General features: G+C 44.0%; 1 protein-coding gene across 3 annotated transcripts in view; it reads right to left on the bottom strand.

The window, feature by feature from the left end:
* Positions 1 to 789: 789 nt before the first annotated feature.
* Positions 790 to 23,745, bottom strand: part of PHLDB2 (pleckstrin homology like domain family B member 2) — a 484,972-nt gene continuing 462,016 nt past the window's right edge. For all 3 annotated transcript variants that reach the window (XM_085622330.1, XM_085622331.1, XM_085622332.1), the window contains 4 exons: positions 13,155 to 13,301; positions 7,331 to 7,550; positions 3,792 to 3,877; positions 790 to 3,189 (listed from right to left, as the gene is read on the bottom strand). In XM_085622330.1, the coding sequence (XP_085478456.1) occupies positions 3,049 to 3,189; positions 3,792 to 3,877; positions 7,331 to 7,550; positions 13,155 to 13,301 (594 nt within the window). In that variant the 3' untranslated portion in view covers positions 790 to 3,048. The remainder of the gene's footprint in view (positions 3,190 to 3,791; positions 3,878 to 7,330; positions 7,551 to 13,154; positions 13,302 to 23,745) is intronic.

The following is a 23,745-nucleotide window of genomic DNA, read 5'->3' as shown; positions in this document are numbered from 1 at the left end:
GTCCTGGCCATTATCGACACCACCAGTGCTATGCCTGCCTGCCAGCCTGCCTGATTGTGACCTCACCAGCGCCCGCCTGCCAGCCTGTCTGATTTGCTTAGCCCCTGTCAGCCCCCCCCCCCCCCATGCTATACAGGGCTTTACAGGCATTCTGCAGGCAGGCATTCGATTCAATCAGCTACATATATTCAATTATACATTTAGGGAGAGGCTATACATTATCATTTTCAATGCAATATTACGTGGCAAAAACAGACATCATTGGGTCTGATCTGCTTGTTAACACATCAAGTATGAAACCAGAACCATTCTCAAATTTGCACCTGTATGTCATTCCCCTCACATAAAATGAACTGCAAATAACACACACAAACCTGCGCTTTCTGCTGTCATCTTTTGCACATAGAGTGTGGTTGCCTGCAAGAAGGATGTCTTCATAGAACACTTCTAGTTTAATTTACCTATTCAGTCAGAATTTGTAAAAAATCCAGGGAGGATTTAATTTTCTCAATGGTTATTGTTCTGTTACTCTGGTACACGACCAATTTTCCTTGCTCCTAAACATCCACCTATACATTGCTACTTAGTTTCCCATCAATATCTGCTTAACCATGTTTTTTGGAGCTAGGAATCAGTGTTAAAGATGCGTGGAAAAGAGTCACTAGTGTTAATTATGAAAATATATAGGTGCCACATATGGGCAACAACAAGGGAATTTACATTCACAATCCATAAATACTAATTCACAGAAATTAGGATTTCTGGAGATTTCAGAGGATTATTTTTTTTGATCATGGTGGAAAATCCTCTAGGGGCCGTATTACAGGTCGGGTGCAGTGTTCCGCTCTATGCCTTTGTGTATTCTTACTAGTGTTCCAGGCACAATCTGGGACATTGTGCCTGCACTGTGAACAGATTATTTAGTGAAAGGCTGATTAAGGCCATCGGTCTGCCTTTCACTGCAGCTTAAATTGAAAGAAGGGCATACAATCACTGCACTTGACTGCAGGGGTAGGCACCAAGGGTCTCTGGCACCCCTTTCGCGACTACCAAGGGACTCTGCCGGGGGCGGGCTCATATTTTGCACTGGTGTAATACATATGACAGAGTGGACCATGCAAGCATCCGGCAGCCCTTTTGTAATACCAAAGTGGACCAGGGGTACAAACAACTGCCAAGCACACCCACTGCACCCTTAGGGAACTATTTATCAGACGGCCCCAGCTTTGCGACTTTCTACAGCTTGATGCTTAGGAGTGTGTGGGAATGTTTGTGATCCCAAGGGATGACAGTGCTGGGAAGGTGTTATGCAAATGGTATGTTGGCCCACTTACAAAGTTGCTATTTCTAAGTATTCATAAACATTCTCTGTGCATTTGTCACTCTGAATGCACACATAAATGTACATTACAAAAAAGTTCAACTAATTGTGTTTACAGGGTACAAGGCCACATTTTAGCAGGTCTGAGGAAACAAATATTTATACTGTAAAGATGTTTCTCAAGTGGACAAAAAAGTGGAAACAATTGTGCAACTGTACATTTGCCCTGAAACTAAACTTGGGAATACCAGTCAACAGACATCTGCATGATTGTGAGGAGAGGACATAGTATTATCAGATATTACTAGGCTGACTAGAGAGTTATTTATGAATCTCAAAAAAAGCAATCCTGCACTTATCATAGACACAAGCCTACAGTTCATACGATTGATCATTTTAGTTAAAAAACTGCAAGGCCCTCACAGAGAATATGACAGCTTAGAGTAGTACTGCAACAGTATCTTAATATGTTTATCAGCACCATCTGCATTTTGTAAAGTGCACACAAGCATTGAAGAGTTTGGCAAGTGTTTTCTAAAATAGATGCCCTCACCCTTTCCTAATCAGCAATCCAGTCTCTCAGAGTCACAGTAAAATTGGAGACAAGCTTTATAAAGCCCAAAGTGTGTGCTATAATACTGTGGGTAGGTGAACATTTAATGGGAGTCAGAAGAAAGAGCCTTGTTGATCATTCATTGGCTCCCTACCAAAAACATAGACCAATCAGAGCTCTCAGTCTACCATATAATATGTACTACGTTATTGGACCAGTTAATCTATGTGAACAATTCCACTGACAGATACCCACTCTGCATCTACAAACTTGCTAGTGGTGCTATTTTTAAAGCTGCTATCCAAAGGATGCCTGCATGTTGTTGTTCTTGGTACTAAGCTATTTACCAATATGTATATTATGCTCTTGACAACAACTGAAATTGAGGGAACCTCCAAAGGCATAATTATTCTAGTAGACTACCCAGTGGCCCTGTTCCCCTCCTAAAGAATGTGACTTTCTCATTACCTCAAAATGTTATTCTGTCTGATCCAAGCAATCTGTCAATAAATTGTGGAATGATTCTGTTTGTACTAAAGGAATGTGCTAATACAATTCACAACATCTGTGTATCTCCAGCTCACTTAAATTAAAATATATACAGAAATTAAAACATTAAGCACAGCCAACTTAGTATTGCGTAACATGATTCGTTAACACATGGGTGAGTACTCTTTTATGAGGCATTACTGTGACTGCCTGTCACTGATTAAACAGAGATGACCATAGCCCATACACATGATCCCATTGTTAATCATTGTGGCCAAGGTACTGGAAATATGGTGAAATGTTCATTCTATCTACACCTCCCCAGAAAACCACATCACGGACAAGCCTGCCTGTCCACGGGCATTAAGGAGTAGAAAAGCTAAATAATGATACAAAATAAAATACAGGTTACATCAAAATGTATATGGAAAAATGTATAAAAAAATAAAAAACATGTTCACACGTTGTAATATGAGGTGTTGTAGAGTAAAGTCTTCTGCTGCTACAAAGTCCACTGATGCAAATTATTCTTTGCCTGCTGGGCCTTCTGAATATGCATTTCTGCAGGATTGCTGTACTGATTTCCAAATGTCATCATAGAGACTAGCTGGTGTTGTTTGGCTCACTCCAATAGTTTTTGTACAGAAACTTGGCAAAGAAGATCTTTAACTACAATTGTATTGAACTATATCATAAAGTACGTGTAACCTTCTGCCCCTGTTACAATAACGTCCATCCATATCCTCATGGCCTCTGGCGTCGGTGCAACCATGTAGTATACTCTGTCATGCGTTTTCACACTGAACGTGAACAATGGATTTGGACTCTAGAACACAGAAAATATAGTCAAGTGCTTGTTATCGAACAAGAAACATACAGTGCTGCACTATTGCCGTTAACAGCTTCCCAGTCCAAAGTTTTCTGAATTTCATAATTTACAGATGTCAAGTGTCTGCTCATAAAGCAAAAAGAACAATTGATGGACAGAATGCAGAACAATGTCATCCATTCACCCCAGTACAGAGATCTGGGCCTAAATCCATCGTTTTTTTGCTCACCATGCCATTCCAGTTTGAACCCAGCCATATGCAAATCAGTCTTGACCCTGTGCCTCATGGGTTCAGTCCAGCCCGAACTGTTTCCATTTATTTACGATTGTTTTATTGGACACAACCTTAGCTTATATACAAGTGACGCTCTCCATCATTCACTTACACTCACTCTCAGCTGAGACCGCAGATAGAAAACAATGGATCTACCTAGATAGAACATGGTGTCTCATCTCAAACAACCAATGTACTGCAAAGTACTTGATGAATAACTATACAAGGCTCCATTTTCTTGAAAATTAGTATGATTACATCATTTACAGCATCACTTTCGATTGTCCTACAAAATAAATCTTGCATTAAATATGTAGATTGTTACCTTGTGTGCATTTTTGAGGTGATCATAATAAACTTCTTCAATGGCTTGGAAATATATGACTCCTTTTAATTTGGTTTCATGTTTATCTGTAAGAAATAATAATGTGATGTAGGACCACAGTCACAAAATATTAAAGGTTAAATGGCATTCGTAGGGCTTGAATGGGATATCAGTGAAAAGATAAGGCATAATATGATTGTGATCTGAAATGTTTCATCCCACACTCTGCAATGACATGTCATTAGCATCATCATCTCACCAATATCAAATGTTTTAGTAAATAAAAATACACAAAACAAAAATGCATGTGGTCAATTACCAATTAGCTTAATTTCTTACTCCACTAACTTAGACTTGAACATTTAATGTCTTACGCCTTTCTGCGACGCATTCAGTCTCTTATACCCAAATCACTGCTACATTTTAGCTACTAAGGCAGAGACTAAGGTTACCTACTACTTTGACAGGCTTATTTTCTAACTTTTGTGGTTTTGACTTGTTTGCATTATTCACTCCCATCAACCTTAAGTAAAGCTTTTTCCTGTGATTTCCTTATCCTTGTACTTTGGAAGCCAGCCGCAGACCACACCCCATTAATTCATGCAAGATAGTGAGCCCGCTTGACAAACCTTGGCAAATAAAACAAATATTAAGCAGCTGCAAAAAAAAATGATTTGTTGCTAAAATACAATTATATTTTTGGATGTGATTGAGCAAGGATGATTGTTTTTAAAATTAACTTTGTTATTGCATTCTTTAGCTGAAAAGCTGGAAACCTTAGCATTTGATATCGTGCCGAGGAAGACCGACCCTATATTGCAGCGTATTCAGAACAGAGTATTTGTTCGCCATCATTTACCACTGAGAGTATCTAGGAGCCATGTCACAGTCATTTAATTCATGACATAATTCTGGTAGGGCAGCATGTTTTTTCTGCAGGTTACAATACCCTCTGCCACTGGCACACCCTGACACTGATTCAAATGCATGTGTCCAGGAGCCCCCAAGCTCAATCATGCAGATTGCTAATGGGATCCATGGCTCCTTAGTATATCCCTGAGCTATTTAAAAAAAATTGTTTTATTAACATTTTCAAATGTAACATACAATGTGAGCTTATAACATACCGCTGTCAGGCGGATCGTAAAAACGTAGTGCACATACACTTAGGACACTGATAGCCAAGGAGATCTGTCCGAAATGTAGGCCCCTTTCCATGGGGGCCCCCACGAGTCCATTCTGTCTCCAGGAATGTAAGTCGGATCCAGGTATTCTCAGGCAAACTCTGCCACTCCCGCTGGGAGGTTTGTGTGGTTGCCGTTAGGGCTCCGTATCTCTATACTGTTGCATGGATCCGTGCGGGTCAGTAAATGGCAATCCATCATGTTCTCTCCACATCCTCCATAACCGTTCCAAATTTCTTAGGACAACCTCGCTCTAGGTGCATATACAACTTTCTGTGCCCCATACATATTTCCATCCCAGCAAGCCATTGGGCTTTTGTAGGCAGAGTATGTGAGCCCCAGGACTGTACGATGTCCCTCTTTGCCACAATCATTCCTAGTGCTCCAAAGATCAGCTTTTTCCTCGGTAAATCAATGCCTCCCAGGATTCCCAGGAGTATGTATTGGGGATTGTGTGGTATCTCCTCTCCCAGGACAGCACTAAGTTCCTGCAGTATTGTGTTCCAGCATCTTTAAATCTTTTGGCACCCCCATAGAGTGTGGTAGAACGAACCCTCAGCCTCTTGGCTTCTAAGAAATTAGACATTTGGGCGAGAGGATCTTCCCCATTTTATGAAGCTTGACCCGGACCAAGGAGACCCTGTGCAGGATCTTCATTTGGATCAGGCAGAAGGGTGATCTTATGGCAACCTCTTGGGGATGCATCAGGGTGGCCTCCCAGTTTACACTCTCCATCTCACCCATGACCTGTTGCCATCGCTGTTGTGGACCCTCTAGATTGTCTGGGGTATTGTGTATAATGGTCTTGTAGAGCAAGGAGACCGCCCACCTGCTCAGTGGTTCCCAGAGAAGGAGATCTTCCAGGGGGACTGGCTCAGGCAGGTCCTCCCACTCTTCCCCTTAAGCGTGGAAGGCGAGTCGTGGCTGTGTGTACTTATACGCATGGTTGATTTCTCTATTCTCTACAACATCCTCAATCCTTGAGAGGGCAATTAAGCCCCATCTAGTGAATACCTTATGCCTGGGCACTTCCTTAGGTATTAAACCTATCCATAATGTGGTTTCCATCGTGACCATTCCTTTCCATCTCATGTGGGCTCACACGCTATCCCAAGTCGCCAGTGGCACCTGGGCTGGGATAGGCAGTGACCTTCTATTTTTGCCATCATAGAAATATTGCTCCCAGGTGGGCTCCACCGTGGGGCACCTGTCCAACCAGACCGCTGGGTCTGCAGCCAGGACGTGGACCCAGCCAATAATAGTCTGGAGCTGAGAGGCCCAATAGTATGCCTGTAAGTGCAATAGAGCAATCCCCCACTATGCACAGATCTAAAGATTGTTTTCAGGGCTATCCGAGGGGCGGTCCTGTCCCACATTTGTAATCGTATCTCCCTGTACAGTTTTAGAAAGTAGGATTCAGGGATCAAGTAGGACGTGTCCTGCATGACGTACAACAATTTTGGGAGAGTGATCATTTTGAAGAGGGCTGCTCTGCCTAGAAGTGTCAGAGGCAGAATATGGCATCTAGCTATGTCGCTGCACATCTCCATCCTGTCTAGGTTAAACCTCATTAATTACTCTCAGTTATTAATAACAAAGATGCTTAGGTATCTGAATCCATTGTCCACCACCCACACGAGAGTCTCAACAGCATAGCCCAGGTTCCAGTTCCCCTCCCGATATAGCACCGATTTGTGCCAGTTGATTCTGTATCCAGAGTAATCCCAAAGGTGACAGAAATGTCATGGAGGGTACCCAGCCTAGTTTCGGCATCTGAAAGTTAGAATAGGACATCGTCGGCATATAGGGAGATTCTGTCTTTTTACCATTCCACCATGGCGCCGCTATCGCTGTGCATGGGGCTAATCCAGGCACATATGGCTCCACATGCAGGGAGGAGGGAGATAGGGCACCCCTGAGTGGTCCCTCATTCTAGTGGGAAAATCTTGGACACATTTTTACATACCTTTGATGTGCATTCTGTGTATAGGAGGGCCACCAAGCTACAAATTAAGCACTGGTTTGAGGCAAACCATTTTTAGTGTGTACCGTTTTGATTACAGTTTCCTACAACAGCATTAAGCAACTAGGAAAACTATGCAAACATAAACAAACATAAACTTCTCATGCATTCACTCATTCCATTCACCCACGTGCTCCCTAATCTTTCACGTGGCTTTCCATCCAACACCATGGCACACTCACAGAGTCATTCTGTCACTCAATCATACATCCAAATATCACTCATCAACCTACTTATCACCCTCTCGCCATCTCTGTTGTGTGCTTTTGACACAGCCTCCAGTTTACGCAAAATCATGATTTTTTCACAGAGACATAAATGTTTCCACCTACCTGCATAGTAGCAAAATGTCCTCTTGCTTCGGTCGAACACAAACCACCGCTTTTTCCAAGTTTTGATTTTCCCTCCCATCTTTACAAGAAAGCCTCTGCATGTCTTCTCTGTGACTGACACATGGTAGCATGTCTCCACATTGTGACCGGCCGACTCAATGTGACCCCGAAGGTCGAAATCTTCCTTTTTCACTGGCAGATAGCGAGTCAAAGGACGGGTCTAAAAGTAAGGCAATCCACGAATTAGTACTGCCTCAGCCACATAATTTGCACCAGGCAAACCCAGTTCACTCTAACATACTCTGTCTCGCCAGACACAAATTAGAGGTGGGAAGACAGAAAAGTATTAAGGAAGGCCAAGTCACTGGTCTGGTCTGGCTCTAAGAGCCTGGGTACGAGCCAAGCCCTAAAAATGTTTGCCATATAAATCTTGCAAAACAGCAGGTAAAAATATGATAACATTTCTTCGAGAATCTCAAAAGTGTTTTTCATTAACATGCATTTCACACTAACACAGCAGATTATATAACTTCATTGAGAGGCATTTTTTTTTAAGTGATTCTTTTCAAACATCAACAGAAACATTCATGCCCTCCCCTCCGTCTACAATGCTATTAACTCAGTTGCCATGCTCATCCTATATGTGGCTTAGATTCTTATTGTAGATATAGCAACATTCTAGTCTACTAAATAAATCAGAAAAAGGTTTAGTGCAGCACGCACCCTAAGCACATGTATTGAATATGCCCTCTTATGTGATAATGTAAAAAAGTGGCTCGGTGAAATAAAATATTTGCCTAGGCTCGCAAAATGTGGTCAAGAGGGGGAGCCAAGGAAATGATCCCGGCTTTTCTAGAGTCACAATGCGCAACTCAGCCACTAGGTGGGTATCTTGTTCTCATGTTTTGCATTAAAGATTAATTAACACTTTGTCTTTCATTCTTTCAGCTTGGATTATGGCGTTCCACTGTGGATGAAAGGCCAAAGCCACATAAAAGTTTGGGGCGTTTGGGATCGAGGGTCTAGAGCTGAGCAGGATCAAACATCTCGCTGAAGCCCGGCTCAAGCCTTAGACGGCTCGCCCACCTGCTGCAACCAAATACAAGGAGTCGAAAATATTGGCAAAAATAAAAAGTTCTTTCGTAGAGCATGTTTTCAGATCTAACCACTAGATGGCGGAACAATGTAAAGAATAAGAGTTTAAACCTAGGTATACACTGCAGAAATATATTGAAAACACATTGTTCATGAGTGAGTCTCCTACTGTCACACATCAAGCAGTGTATTCTGCTCCTTCCTGTTAAGTAATTACTCGGAAATGTCTTGTAAAGTTACTGAACATGAGCAGAGTGCACTTGCAGACTGGACTGTCTAAATGAACATCACAGGATAAACTAGTAAAAAGCCAAGAGCTGGATTATATAAAACGCTCCAGTGGTGCTAATTTGTACGGTGGCATTTAACGCGACAGTACATACTGTTAGTGTGGGATATATTGCTCCGTGTTTTTTGCAGTAGTCAGATCTGATTTGAAACAGCAAAAAGCAATGTCTGTGTTTTATATAGATAAATGAAGAATAGTGATTTGGCTGCTCCACAACTGGCATATCTGTCGATTAGTCAGGTAAAGTTTTTCTTTAATGATCAGAGGGAAGTGATTTCTGGTTGATTAAATGAGCCCTGGTGAATGATTTCTGTTCAACCTGTTTTTATGAGGTGTTTATATTGTTTGTTTTTATTTTATCCTTTTGCTATAGATTAAAAATACTCCTTTAGTTTAAGCTTTTTTTTTTTTTTTTAAACATAAATACACTACATAATAATTTTTTGTTAGTTTGGTAATCGAATCACAAACAACTGGAGCCAAAACAGTAAAAGTATGTAAAAAGTAACGCATCTCCCATCAAATTATTTCTGATTCAATAATGACCACTAGGTTTTATATAGTGATGGCTACTTAACAGTGCTTTAAATGGGCCGGTACTCACCGGAACTCAGTACCGGCACTTCTCTGTAGCCAGGGAGAGTACCGGTACCCTGATCCACAGCACAGCAGGCACAGGTTAGGTTTCTCCTCCAGGGCAGATTCTGCTCTGCTTCGGAGGAGCATGTAATTATGTGTAGTGGGTTAATCTGTTTTAGTGACATAAACGCATTTCTCGTGTGGTTTGACGTGCTGCATCTGCAACAGAAGTCATTAGGTACGATCATATATTGCTCTTCGCCCCGCCCACTTGCCACGCCTCTATTCCAATGAGTACCTGCACTTATTTTTTTCCCATTTAAAGCACTGATTGTAAATAACATGTGTTACGATTACCTAACTCATTAGCACCCGTTTACCCGAGCTTGAAAGGATGAAGAGCCGAGCAAGTCTTACCAGGTTTGAACCTCGGGCCTGCAGGTTGTTCACCAATCGCAGAAGAGCGATACCTTGCTGATGGGGCGTCATGGACCCCCGCCTCAGCAGCTTGGGCGGGGGTAGGGTGCCAGCGGGCAGTTTCAGTGTAAATTGTAACTTCTTTGACTTTGAAAATAATTTTCAGACGTTCAGACAGGAGCAATGGCCCAAATGACTGTCAGGTTTGCTTGCCTCGCCCGTTCGCTCAGTGACATTTTTGACAAGGTTCAAAATTGGTGGTATGTCTGGCAAGTCCCTTGCTGGCCTAATTTTCTTACCTGAGGCGGGGGTATCTGGTTGAACTCGCGTTCGAAAGCAGTTTGCCAGTTTAGTCTTCCAAACCAGTTAACCATGCAGCACAGAATACTGGTTTTACTCTTTTAGACCCCTTTCTTTCCCTAACTCTCTATGCACAATTGTTTTTTGTTTCGCAGTATTCCTATTCACTTCCCCTGTCAATTTCCTTTCACACAGTATAACATGCAAGGGGCCGATTCACAAAAACTGGCATAAGGCTGGTTGCCAGCCGTTTGCCTACTCACTGCAGTTTGTAGACTGCTCGGCTCGTTCACAAAACTCCCTGGTGTATTCAGGCGGAATACTTTGGTAATGTTATGCGATTAAGTGCATCCATTTTCCATACATTCTGGAGGCTTTACCCCCAAAATCCTACAGTCTATGTACTTTGGCGGTTCATAAAGTGTATGGTTAAGAAGCACTGGCAATTTACATCTATTTATTTATTTAATTCTTGTATTTATTTATTTTTCCCTTTTATTGGAACATGCAAAAAACATTAGAACTCTATTCCAAATGTTCTGCACAAGTTAGATTTGGCTGATGGAATTATTAAGTTTAGAAGTGAAGATAAGTGTGAAAAAGCATTAAATTGTTTGTGACTACCCACACACTTGGGTTTGTTGTGCGACTCATTTGCAATGCAAATCTTTTGACCTTCCCTCTGACAGTCCGGGGTTGGGCCCGTTTCTGATTATTTTTCTACCATTTATGGATTTGATAGCAAACTTGCGACAGTTTTGACTAAATTATGCTGCAAGAAAAGGAAATTATGTAGCGTAAAGTGGCATATTTTATGCTTGTTTTATTTGATTATTTTGTCTTTTTTTTTTTTACACGTGAATTTTGTCTTTTTTTTTTTTACGCGTGAACACTGAGCAAAGATGCTGTGGGTGAACATGCGCTTTACAAATATACATGTCATGTGTTACGGCTTTGTAGTCCCATCTAGGGATAATTTCTCTGTGGCTGCCACGCTTCGGAACAGTATACAGATTCATTGTAACATGGCTTTGTAATCATCATGATGCTCTGCACTTATGTTTTTCGGGTTATCCCTATGCTTCCCTCTCTAGTGAGCTTGAGAATCATGTAACGCTACTAAAGCTGCTCTATTTGATTCAAGTTTTTGTTGACTGGTCTTCGCTCCAATGTTAGGGGGCACCCAAAGTGTATGCCTTTCTGAGTCAGAGTGGCTACTGACCTCTCAACCGTGTATGAGGCTATTGGCAGTAGTGGCAGCCTGACTCTAGAGACGGGCACGTGCTTTTTTACCCTACTCCTGAGTGGAGACTGACTACTGGGTCTCTACTTTTAAAAGATCACTTCAGCCCCCTCTACTGGGGTCCTTGACCTTTGTTGGGTTGTTTACCTAACATATAAACTGGCATGTGCTGAGATCCATTGTACCACACGTCTGTTTTGCACACCGTGATGATACATCTGGCAATGGGGCGGTGACAAGCCCATTCTCTTTATTTCAGGGCAGGTTTCCCTGACATGATTGAAAATGATACAAACCCCATTTGATATATTACAACGATCGCTCCTGACAAGTGCTCCAGATGAAACACAAAACGCATTGCATCTGATCATCCCAAACTTGTTTTGATGCAGACACAGAGCATACAGCTTGTGAAAGTGGGAAGCAATAGTGGGGGAAATGCCTGCCCCTGGGTAATAAGTCACTATATTGAGGTCAGTAGTATATAGACACCTCTGGGCCAATAGTCATTGCTCTTAGTCGTTTCTTATTCTCGTTCTGGATAATTCGCCCAAAACATTTATTACACTTAACTTTCCCATGCTGTATATGTATTTTCAATATTAAGTTTTGTAGACATGGTTTTGTATCCCTCATGCACAGGCAGCTACTTTTGCATTTTTTATGTATGATTAGGTCGACCATATTTATGCATTCATCTGTTACCACAATAAACATCCAATTCACAGGAGAAAGTTTTTTTTAAGTGCGCTTGGCATTGTAAAGCGTAGCTACAAATGGGAAGAGGTTCAACAAAACAGGGAAGAAGAAAAATAAAAGTAGTTCCTCAATCACAGAATGATTAGCGTAAGGACAGCAATCAAGATAAAGCAATCAGTTCTTGGTCCATACTCCAGCTGAAAGAAGAGGAAGTGATGCCATCACACACTGGCCAATTAGAAGGCAGCAAATAAGAGTGACAATGAAGCCAACGAATGTTAAGCAATGGATGGGCTGCAAGCCCTTTGTTTTATACAATATCTCTCGCAAGCAATAGCGCTGCAGCTCACGCTCTGTCACAGGCAAGACCTAAACAACCATTGGATATTTCTCCTCACTACGCCTCCCCTGGGAAGGCGTAACTTTTTGGCACATTACCAGGTTTATCAGTTATGGTAAATCTGGAAATGTGTCAAAAACCATGGAAGTCACATGTTAACACTCACGCAACGCCTATGGGACGCTTTCTCAGAGCAACTAAGGCAACGCAGTGATTTGCACTTCGTTGCTTTACTCCAGATTTATGGAGTCACTCAGGGCCACACAAAGTGGCCTTGCGTGGCTTCATAAATCTCACTTAAGGTTTGCGTTGCGCATGTACCGCGCTGGGTGGTGCAAACACGTTTGAAACTGGGACATAAATAGGCCCCCAAGTTGGCATTTTGGTGGGTGACAACTCCAACATAATGTCATACGTAAGACACAGCAGAGAGTTTTGTTTGTCAGCTCTGCTCTTCTATCCAGTGTTGCAGTAAGTCTCTGGATCTGATGGCTTTATTTTGGACAGAAGAAAGGTTTGCTTCTTCAGCCACATTTCCCGTTTAACAAAGGTCACATGTTTGGAGTGGTTGTTTATGTTTTGTTACCTGCCCAATGTTGAAGCATGCTCTTCTAGGTCTATTTCTAGGTAGAGCACAGTATTTACAACAGTGGGTTGTTTTACGTTCGCACACAGTATGTATCTATGAACTGGGAGTGTCAGTCCATTTCTCTGTATATTTTTGTATGATGACAGCTAAAGAGCTTTTTACTTCAAGTTACCCCCTGGAGGAGCCAAAGGAAATGTTGCAATTTGAGAGTAATGATAGAGGTGGTCATGGTACAGGGTGCACTATAACCAAGTACAAATATTTCTTACTGACCTGAGCTCTTTGCCTCTCGCGCATTTTAATTTCTGTCTCAACTAATTTCTGCCTCTGACTTGTCTCTTCTTGCAGCCGTTGTTCGATGTCCTCTCTGCGACGCTTTTCTTCTTCTAAAGCTTGCTTCTTTGTTTCCATTTCACGTTCCTGGAAAAGAAAAGCAAACGTCAAATGTGCACAGACTACCATTAAATCTCTTGCCACACTTACATTTTGATATGGCAGTGGCGCAGTTTGAATATTTATATACATTTTTTACTACTATTATCCTGGTCTCCAAAACATAGACACCATGTATTATTAGTAATTAATGAATTTAGTAATGTACAGTGCTTACTTTGAGCCGGTGGTTTCCGGTGCTAGGCACTAGCACTTAATTGTCAACACCGGCGCCTATGACAGTGTGCCACAAGGTGGTGCTGTCAGAGATAACCACAACAACAGTCAATTATCAATTCAGTATACATTAAAATGACTATTACCTACCGTCCAAGCCATTCTTATAGCTTTGGGGTCATGGAATAGTCAGATTGTCACACTTGCAAGAGTATGATGGTTAGTAGTTGTGTTGTTACTGTCACTGGCTGTGCAGACAGGGGCAATGTGTAGTGCAAGCTGCAGTGGCCGCCTGACGAGAGCCCTCGCACTTGTTGTTTTTACAAACTAAGCACTGGTAATGAATATGCTACTTACCAGTATGCATCTGTTCTTGGCATGTAGGGCTGCTGACATTCATATCTGTGCATAGATCGCCGCCTAGTGTTGGGTCCGGATGATTGCACGTTGTTGTCCTGGAAGAGTCTTCGAAGTATCCTGGGATAGGTGACTCCTCCCCTGGACTACAGTGCGCATGGGCATCCTCTCCATCCTCAGATTGTTTTTCGCCATTGTGGCAGTGATGGAGTAGATACAGAAAGTGATGACCATGCTTTACAGTAATTCTGAGAGCTGCAGCTGCTACAGGCGCCGGGGAGGAGGGAGGGCGATATGAATGCCAGCAGCCCTACATGCTAAGAACAGATGCATACTGGTAAGTAGCATATTCAGTTTGAGGCATGTGGGCTGCTGAATTCATATCTGTGCATAGAATACATAGCAGTGCCCTCTATTAGCGGCGGCTACCAGTGCCAGCTGCAGCGGTCTGAAAAAGAGTTTTGAGAACAGCCTGTCCTACAGCTGCCTGCTGTTTTGATTGTACATCTACACAATAGTGTTTGGTAAATGTATGTGTAGTGGACCAGGTGGCTGCTCTACATATATCATGCAAAGGAATGTTTCCTAGGAAAGCCATGGAGGCCCCTAACTTACGTGTTGAGTGGGCTCGTGGGGGAATCGTTAAAGTGCGTTTAGCCTTTTGATAGCAAATTTGAATACATTTAACGATCCATCTGGCTATACCTGCTTTGGAGATAGCGTTACCTTTGTGGTGTGGGGCAAAGGCAACGAAAAGTTGTTGTGTTTTCCTAAAGGGTTTGGTCCTGTCGATATAATACACGAGGGCCCTCTTTACATCTAGGGTATGGAGTACCCTTTCAGCGACAGTCTGTGGGTTTTGAAAGAAAACCGGCAGTTCAATAGTCTGATTCATGTGGAACTGCGATACCACCTTGGGCATGAACTTGGGGTTGGTACGTAGTACGACCCTGTTGGCGTGAACTTGTATAAATGGCTCTTGGATGGTTAGTGCCTGGAGTTCACTAACTCTTCGTAAAGAAGTTATCGCTACTAGGAAAGCTACTTTCCAGGTAAGGAATTGAATCTCGCATGAGTGTAGAGGTTCAAAGGGTGGACCCATCAGGCGTGTGAGGACCAAGTTGAGGTTCCACATTGGGGCTGGTGGGTGGCTAGGAGGAATGACTCGTTTGAGTCCTTCCAAGAATGCTTTGATGGCAGGCACTCTGAATAGAGAGAGGTGCTGCCTGGTCTGTAGATAGGCGGATATTGCGGTCAAATGGACACGTATAGAGGTGTACGCCAGATTGCATCGGTAGAGGTGTAATAGGTAACAAATAATGTTTTGGATGGATGCGTCTAGCGGGTTGATGTCATTATTATTGCAATAAATGATGAACCTCTTCCATTTGGCTGCATAGCAAGCTCTGGTAGTGGGTCTCCTGGCCTCCTTAATGATGTCCATACAGTCAGGTGGCAGGTTGAGGTAGCCAAACTCTAGGACTTCAGGAGCCAGATTGCCAGGTTCAGCTGTTGCGGATCTGGGTGCTGAACCTCTCCATGGTTCTGCGTCAAATGCTCGGGTTTGACCCGCAGCCGTTGATGCGGCACCACGGAGAGTTCGAGAAAGGTGGTGTACCACGGCTGGCGTGCCCACGTTGGAGAAACCAGGATGAGTGTCAGAGAGTGTTGTCTGAGTTTGCGTGCCACCAGCGGTATTAGTGGTGCTGGGGGAAAAGCGTACGCAAATCTGCCGGACCAGTTCATCCATATCGCATTGCCCTGCGACTGCGGATGTGGGAACCTGGCGGCAACGCTTTGGCATTTTGCGTTTTCGCTTGTGGCGAATAGGTCTATGTCTGGATGACCCCACTGCTGGAAGTACGGTTGGAGAACTGATGGGTGTAACTCCCACTCGTGCATCTGGTGGCTGTGTCTGCTGAGCAGATCCGCCATCTGGTTGTCCTTGCCGGGGAGGTGTTCCACCATGAGGAACATGTTCCTCTGAATGGCCCACTTCCACATGCTCTGAGCCAGATGAGACAACTGTGGAGAGTGTGTTCCTCCCTGCTTTTGTATGTAGTACATGGCGGTCATGTTGTCCGTCCGGATCAACACGACTTTGTTGCACAAGTGTACTTCGAATGCTTTCATTGCTAGGAAGATTGCCATCAGTTCTAGAAGGTTGATGTGCATCTTCTTTTGTTGTATTGTCCATAGTCCCTGCACTGTGTAACTGAGTACATGAGCTCCCCATCCCTGGAGAGACGCGTCCGTTGTCAGTATTATTTGTGGAACAGGCTCTTGGAACGGTCGGCCCTTGCAAAGGTTTTGTGGATTCCACCAATGCAGAGAGTTGTATGCCCGACCGCTCACCAACACTAGGTCTTTCAACTGTCCTTGAGCCTGATTCCACTGACGTGCTAAGCACTCCTGGAGCGGGCGCATATGTAGTCTCGCGTGCGGGACTATGAAAATGCAGGAGGCCATCATGCCTATCAACTGCATGAACACTCGCGCGGGCAGGGAGTGTTGTGGTTTGAACTTGGAAATCAGCATCTGTATGCTGTTGATTCTCACTAAATTTGGCTGAGCTGTGGCCGCCAGAGTGTCTATGGTCGCACCTAGGTACTGTTGTACGTGTGCGGGCTGGAGATGGGACTTTGGGTAATTTAGTGAGAACCCCAAACTGTGAAGGAGGTGAATGGTGCGGGATATGTGGCTGGCAGATTGTTGGGCTGACTTTGCTTGAATGAGCCAGTCGTCCAGGTAAGGGTAGACGTGTATGTGCTGCCTCCGCAGATGTGCCGCTACAGTAGCTAGGCACTTTGTGAAAACCCTGGGTGCTGTTGTCACGCCGAAGGGAAGGACTTTGAACTGGTAGTGCTGCCCCTGAACAGTGAACCTGAGGTATTTTTTGTGTGAGGGGTGAATGGGTATGTGGAAATACGCATCTTTGAGGTCCAGTGTGGCCAGGAAGTCTCCCTGCTTAAGCAGCGGGAGGACTTGCTGTAAAGTGAGCATGTGAAAATGCTCGGAGAGAATGTACCGGTTTAGGCGTCTCAGGTCTAATATAGGTCTGAGCGACCCGTCCTTTTTTGGTATTAAAAAGTACAGGGAGTACACCCCCATACCTTGCTCGTGGACGGGTACGACCTCTATTGCACCTTTTAGTAGCATACTTTGCACCTCCTGCTGTAAGAGCGTTAAGTGCTCTGAGGACATAGGACGGTTTTTTGGAGGTATTGTGGGTGGAGTTGAGGTTAATTCTAGGCAGTAACCGTATTTGACAATATCTTTGACCCACCTGTCCGTGGTGATGGAGTTCCACGTGGACAGGAACCTTTGTAGCCTTCCCCCGACAGGTGTTATGTGGTCGGGAGGAAGGGAGAGGGCGTCACTGCTTGTTCTTGGGGGAGGACCTGGTGTTGCCGTAGCCGCGTCCTCTGCCCTTTGTGCTGGAGCCACGATATCCACCCCGGGTGTTTTTGTCGTAGGTGCTCTGTGTGTTGCCTTTGTTGTATGTTTGCTGTGACCCCTGTCCTCTACCTGCTCCTCTATTTCCGGGGCGACGAAAGGAGCCGCTTCGAAAGGACTGCGTTTGTAGAGCCCCCATGGACTTTGCAGTGTCCGTGTCTTTTTTTATTTTCTCTAGGGTGGTGTCAACCTCCGGCCCGAATAAGTAGTCGGGGTTGACAGGTTGGTTGAGGATGTTATTTTGTACCTCAGGTTTGAATCCGGAGATTCGCAACCAGGCATGTCGTCGCAACATGACGCTAGTGTTTATGGCTCTGGCAGCTGTATCCGCGGCATCCAGTGCACACTTAATGGATGCATTTGTGAGGAGCTGTCCCTCCCTGATGAGGATCTCTGCACCTTCTTTGTATTGGTCAGGGAGATGTTGGAGTAGTTGTTCTAATGTGTCGTAGTGTGCTCGATCGTAGCGAGCGAGGAGCGCCTGAGTATTGGCAATACGCCATATGTTAGCCGCCTGTGCGGCAACCCGTTTGCCGGAGGTCTCTAGCACCTTGGACTCTTTGTCCGGGGGAGGAGCATTACCTGTTGTTTGCGAGTGTGCCCTCTTGCGAGCATTCGCAACTACAATTGAATCCAAAGGTAACTGGCCTCCAATGTAGGTGGGGTCCCCAGGCGCCGATCTGTATTTTTTGTCGATCCTGGGGTTTATTACTCTTGCCCTGGTGGGTTCCTTGAAGATGTCCTTTGCTGGTTTGAGGACACCCTTCAACATAGGTAGAGTTTTAATGTTCCTTTCTGAGGATGCGAAAGTGTCCATGAGAAAGTCGTCCTCTACGGTGTCAGAGTGAAGTTGCACCCCATGATTGGCCGCAGCACGTTCAATTAAGGCGTTGAACGCGGCAGTGTCCTCTGTGGGAGATGTTTTTGCTCCATAGAGTTGCGGGTCCTGTGCATCTATAGGTGCACCGGAGTCGACAGGGTCATCTCAAGCTTGATCAGGGTCCTGTTGGCCTTGAGGGTCCTTCTGTCCGGGGTAGGGGACGTGGTCACCCATGTAGTCCTCCAAAAAATCTGTGTCGGAGTGTGTGGGAGAGAAGGACAGTGGATCCTGGTAGGGGGAATGGAGAGGTTCGTAAAGAACCGGTTCCGAAACCACTGGCAGCTTTCTTTTAAGTGGGATCCGGAAGGAGTCCAAAGCTGGCTCTGAAGTTATTCTCCTTTTGTGGAGCAGCATCCTGCCGGTGTCGGCGTCGATGATATGTGACGGAGACGTCTCCGCAGGAGAACATTCGGCAGGCGTGATCGTGGTGTGGGTGACCCGTGTCCTGATTTGGAACAGTTTCGGGGCAGTGGATGGCGGCAGGCCAAAAGTAATGTTGGCCGGTGCCGAAGAGGCTGTTGGAGCTTTTATTGGCTCGGAGCCCGATGTGTCCTGGAGGACTGTTTTGTGTTTGGTGCGTTGCGCAGCAACGGGCCGCACCTGGAGCGCCATCGATTCCTTTGCGCCGACCGGTTCCGTAGAAGCGGGCGTGGACTTTTTCGGCGCCGGTGAGTCATCGAGTCGAGGGGCGGTAATGGCCGTCGACGTCTTCGATAAGTGTGCCTTTGGTGGTGCTGTCGAAGCGGTGTGAGACGCAGCAGGCAGTTTGATCTTTGGGGTCGGAGTCGATTGCGTCGGTGCCGGGAGCCGAGTAGGTTTGGTGGCACCGAAGGTCTTCTTCCGTATGTCGACGCCGACGTCGGCCGTTGCAAGCTCGGCACCGAAGTCTCGTTTGGTGCGCTCGGTGCCGATGGGTTTTGCTGGCGTCGAAGGTGTGGTGGGCCTCGATCCGACCAGCGTTACTTTCGGTTTCGGTTTCAGTTGAACCAATACAGCTTTCGGTTTCGAAGAAGGGAAACCAGCCGGTTTGGGTATTAATGGCTGCCGCTGAATGTCCGAGGCCGGGCCAGAGGGCGGGGCCGAAGAACTGCGGGATAGGTCTTGGGTAAGGCCTGAAGGCGATCCCTCGACCGGAGCCATAGACTGGCGCACTGGGATGTCCTCAGTCTGTACGGGTAGGCCTTGCTCGTCATCGGAGCTACTCTCTTCGGCCCCTAAGGCCTCATTGTAGTCTCCTACCTCGGTGTCGTCTTCGTCTCTGCGAAAGAGGCTTTCTTCAACGTCTTCCGAGCCGGAGTCGTGTTCGGAAACGGGGCTGGAGGGTAGGTTCTCCACGTCTTCGACATCTTCGGTCTCAGCGCTGAAGATGTCGGCCGGGGCCGGTGCCGCTTGCTGCGCTTCGAGTCTCGCTGCTCGTCGATTCCGGAGAGTCTTCTTGGATCGGAATCGGGCACAGGCCATACATGTAGATTCGTCGTGATCCGGTGAAAGGCATTTGTTGCACACCGGATGGACGTCGATGTGGGGATATTTCGCATTACATACCGGACACCGCTTGAATGGTGTCCTCGATTCCATCGTCGATGACTGGTCGATGGTCGGGTAGGAAGCGAAAAAGTTGGTTCTGAAAGTTAGTAAACTAACAAGATACTATCGATACCGATCGGGAACAGTACCGACGCGAACTAAAGGCCTTTTGGCCTAGAAAAAGTTTTTCCTAACTTGAGTCAAGATAAGCACATCCGAACCCAATGGCGGAAAAAAACAATCTGAGGATGGAGAGGATGCCCATGCGCACTGTAGTCCAGGGGAGGAGTCACCTATCCCAGGATACTTCGAAGACTCTTCCAAGACAACAACGTGCAATCATCCGGACCCAACACTAGGCGGCGATCTATGCACAGATATGAATTCAGCAGCCCACATGCCTCGAACTGCACGTTATGACAGATGAAGAACTTTTGAACATTCATGAGGCAGTCACTAATGGAGGATGACAGAGAGTCACAGAGAGAGAGGGAGAGAGTGAGAAAGCACCCACATGAGTGTGTCAATATGTTTGTACGCCAGCTGATAGAGTGATTATAACTTTTTTTGCTTTCTGGATGTAAACTTTTATTGTTCAATATGTTACTATGATTCCTATCTCGTCACTTTTTGGGAATATATATTGAACTCAATAGTATTTAAATCCTAATAAATTATTTAGGAAAAGGTTATTTCTGAACATTGATGTAGCTATTCAGTGCTGACGCATTTCGTTAGACATTACTTTATGTTTAACTGTCTTTTTTCCAAGTACATGGTACTCGTATGGTTATGAGAGATTCCTAAAGGCTATCTAAGGGTTTTGAAATATAGCAATATACCTACTTGAAGGTTCTTAAGAACCCCAAAGTCACACATAGTAGACACTATTTTATTTTACGTTTATTATTTTTCATTTATGTTGCTTATGGTAATTCAGTATGCTTTTAACTATCTGGGTTGCCATAGATTTGTTAATATTATTGTCCTGTATACCAGGCTAATATAATGGTAACTTAGATGCCATGTGAGTTATGATTAAACCATCCTAATAACCGCGCAGTGCTATATACAGCTGTAAAATAAATAAATAGAAATGTAATCTGCTATGGAAAATTCTAGATTTGCAATTTTTAACATCATAGCTACTTGAGCAAAGTTTTGTTTAGTATCTTAGCCAAATAGGCTGAGCACTGTTGCTTATAATATTCCTTTTTGTTATGAGGGCCTAAGGATGCCTCCAGATAACACTCCTACATCAATTCTTTGGAAACTAATCAGGGCTACTATACCACCTCAGTTAACCTTTATTTAGAAATTCCGAAAAAACCTACATTTTATTTTACAATGACTACATGATTCATATTTTTTACATCAACATGTATATGGAAAATGACTGTATTCGCTTAATTCTTGGAGACCAGCAGTAGATTGACAGTATGTATTCACTGGTGATCTATTGAATACCAGAAATGTTCTTAACCTGTGTGTGATTCCTAATACAAGGTACATTAGGCATTATGAAGTTATACTTGTATTGATTAATTACACAGGCCTTCTAATGTTAGAACAACTGATTATTGTTTTTGGACAAACAAGCCATTTTGTGCAGCAAATAGCATCAATTTATATGTAACATGTACTGAATGTTTATGTTTTTTTCAATTGGGCTTACTATTATACTATGGAGTATATCAGCGGTACCACCTACTTCTTAAAGGGCAACACCTTTGAAACACATGTGGGTTTTAAATGTAAAATCTTAATAAAATGTAAGAACATCTTTTATGTGGTCCTACAGATTTTTCTTCCCCATGTGCAGTTTTCAAAAATGTTTACCAGTGCCATTTTTGATAGGAGGGCTCCAACACACCTCTTCCCAATGTGAGTCCGGTCTCTCCCCGCTCGACCCCAAACCCATGCCTGCGACATTCATTGGTGGATCTAACACATTGGTTAAAGGAATTAGCTACACATCTGAGCAGTGTCACTACAGACACTGCAGCGGCATGAAACTGGATAACTAGCAGCTCATGACTATCAACATGGAATCAATAACAAACTGCATTTCTAGTGAAAGAGCACAGGGAAAAGAAAATGCCCAAAGTCTGTATGTACACTCCATACCAGAGTATTGATTTTATTATTGCATTCCTTCCAGTTTTATTAAGGTGGCACTTCCATACAAAAGAAGAATTGTATTTTCTCATTAACAAAGTGCAGAAGCTATGTATCATTTTCTCCATAATCACTACACCACTATGTTAGTGACAAACGTCTTGACAATTCAACTAGGCAATAGCGAAACAGGCAACATGGAAGCTAAGTTATATATCACCTTATATCTTACCAGCCCTAACCAGTGCTGGGAAACATTGAATAAACTCATCACAGAGACAGAAATAATTTAATTTTAAAACCACAACTATAAATATTGTAGAAATTTTCCTTCAGCAAAATGCAGAACATTGCTTATTAGTCATTGGTCATATGTACTCATGCACAGAAATATTACTCAGTGTTTTCCGGGTTTCTAATGTAGCCACTGCCCTTCTAATTTAATGTCCTGTAAATATAAATGTCCAGTATTTGTAAAGCGCGAACAATTACCCGAAGGTGTCAAGGCTCTGGGGGCCGTCGGGAAGATTAAGCAAGCTATTGCCCAGAGTCACATGGTGCTGGGCAGACCCCTGCCGCTGGAGCCGGGAATCGAACCGTGATCCCCAGCGTCCAGCGTCAGTCGCCCTGGCCGCTGCGCCACACCTCTTCCTTGTCCGTGAAGTAACATTGAATGAGCTGGGAAAAGCTAAGTCTAGCTTAAGCCTGTAATAGATTCCAAGCAGTGCTTAATTTCAGCCGGAGTGGGCCACCGGCACAAAATTTCGGGGACATGCACTAATTTCTCTGCATGAGACATTTACCGAGAGCAAGAGAGGGAAAACAATCAAGGCGGAAATAAGTAGGAAGAGAAAAACCTTCATAAAGGGAGAAAACAGGCACATGCACAAGTGAGATAAGCAGGCAGGGAGTGTCTGATAGTGGATTAGAGAGGTCTTCTACAGCCTTCTGGGCAGAGCATTGCGCACCGGCACTCATTCTCTTATAAATTAAGTACTGGTTTGAAGAATAGTATTTGTAACCACAAATACTGTTGTACCTACCTAACACTCACTACTGTTTGCTTTGTTTGTTCCTACAGTATTTACCTCATGATGCATTCTGATCTGAACTTGTCCCTTTTCCATTTTATTGCATGTGTTTATTTTGAATCATAGCTTCATTTCCCCTATTTTCTGCCTGACTTAATTGTTCTACTATCTGTGTAAGTACTTTCTTGAACAAGGATGCCATTTTATTTACAGACTGCACAGCCTTCCAAAAACTAAAGTGACATGGCTATACTCACCAAAAATTGTAGACTAATTCACATAAATAAGAACACTTTGCTCAAATATAATCTGCAATCAACAAATACGCTGGCTGAAAAATGTAGGAAAATACAGAGAAGGGCTAGAAAATAATGTTAACTGTCAACATCTCTAAGGAATAAATGATTGCCAATGTGGCTAGTAGTGAATTTAGCATTCTCCTTCATTCTAGAAAGTTGCCTTGCAGTGCATTAACTGGAGGGAGGTAATTGCCCTAATGCTTGACTCTGGATTTGAATAAACAGAAGCACAGTCACACCCATCCCTGGTGTCACTGTACCTCTGATCACTCTTAGAGAAAAAAGGGACGGTGGCAGCTGGTGTGTATCACTGTCCTTTAGTGCGGGGTGCCTTCTACCATACAGAGACCTCTTCCACAACAGAAACTTTTTTCACACTACTGTAACTGTGCCAAGGAGTACACCTTTGTTGACTGTGAATGATCATTTAGTAATCTGCTATTACTTGAAAGACTAAATGTAATTGTCCCTTGTTCTATCCATTACTGCTTAAATACATGTTTCTTTGGCCCTTACTGCAGGGTCAAACCCAGACTTTTCGCCCTCACCCTCCTGTTATTTAAACCTGTTTTTGTGGGCTTTTAGGA

Source organism: Triturus cristatus, chromosome 8 (genome assembly GCF_964204655.1).
Source record: "Triturus cristatus chromosome 8, aTriCri1.1, whole genome shotgun sequence".
NCBI lineage: Eukaryota > Metazoa > Chordata > Amphibia > Caudata > Salamandridae > Triturus > Triturus cristatus.
Note: the sequence above shows the minus strand (reverse complement) of the source record. Positions and strands in the feature narration are given on the sequence as shown.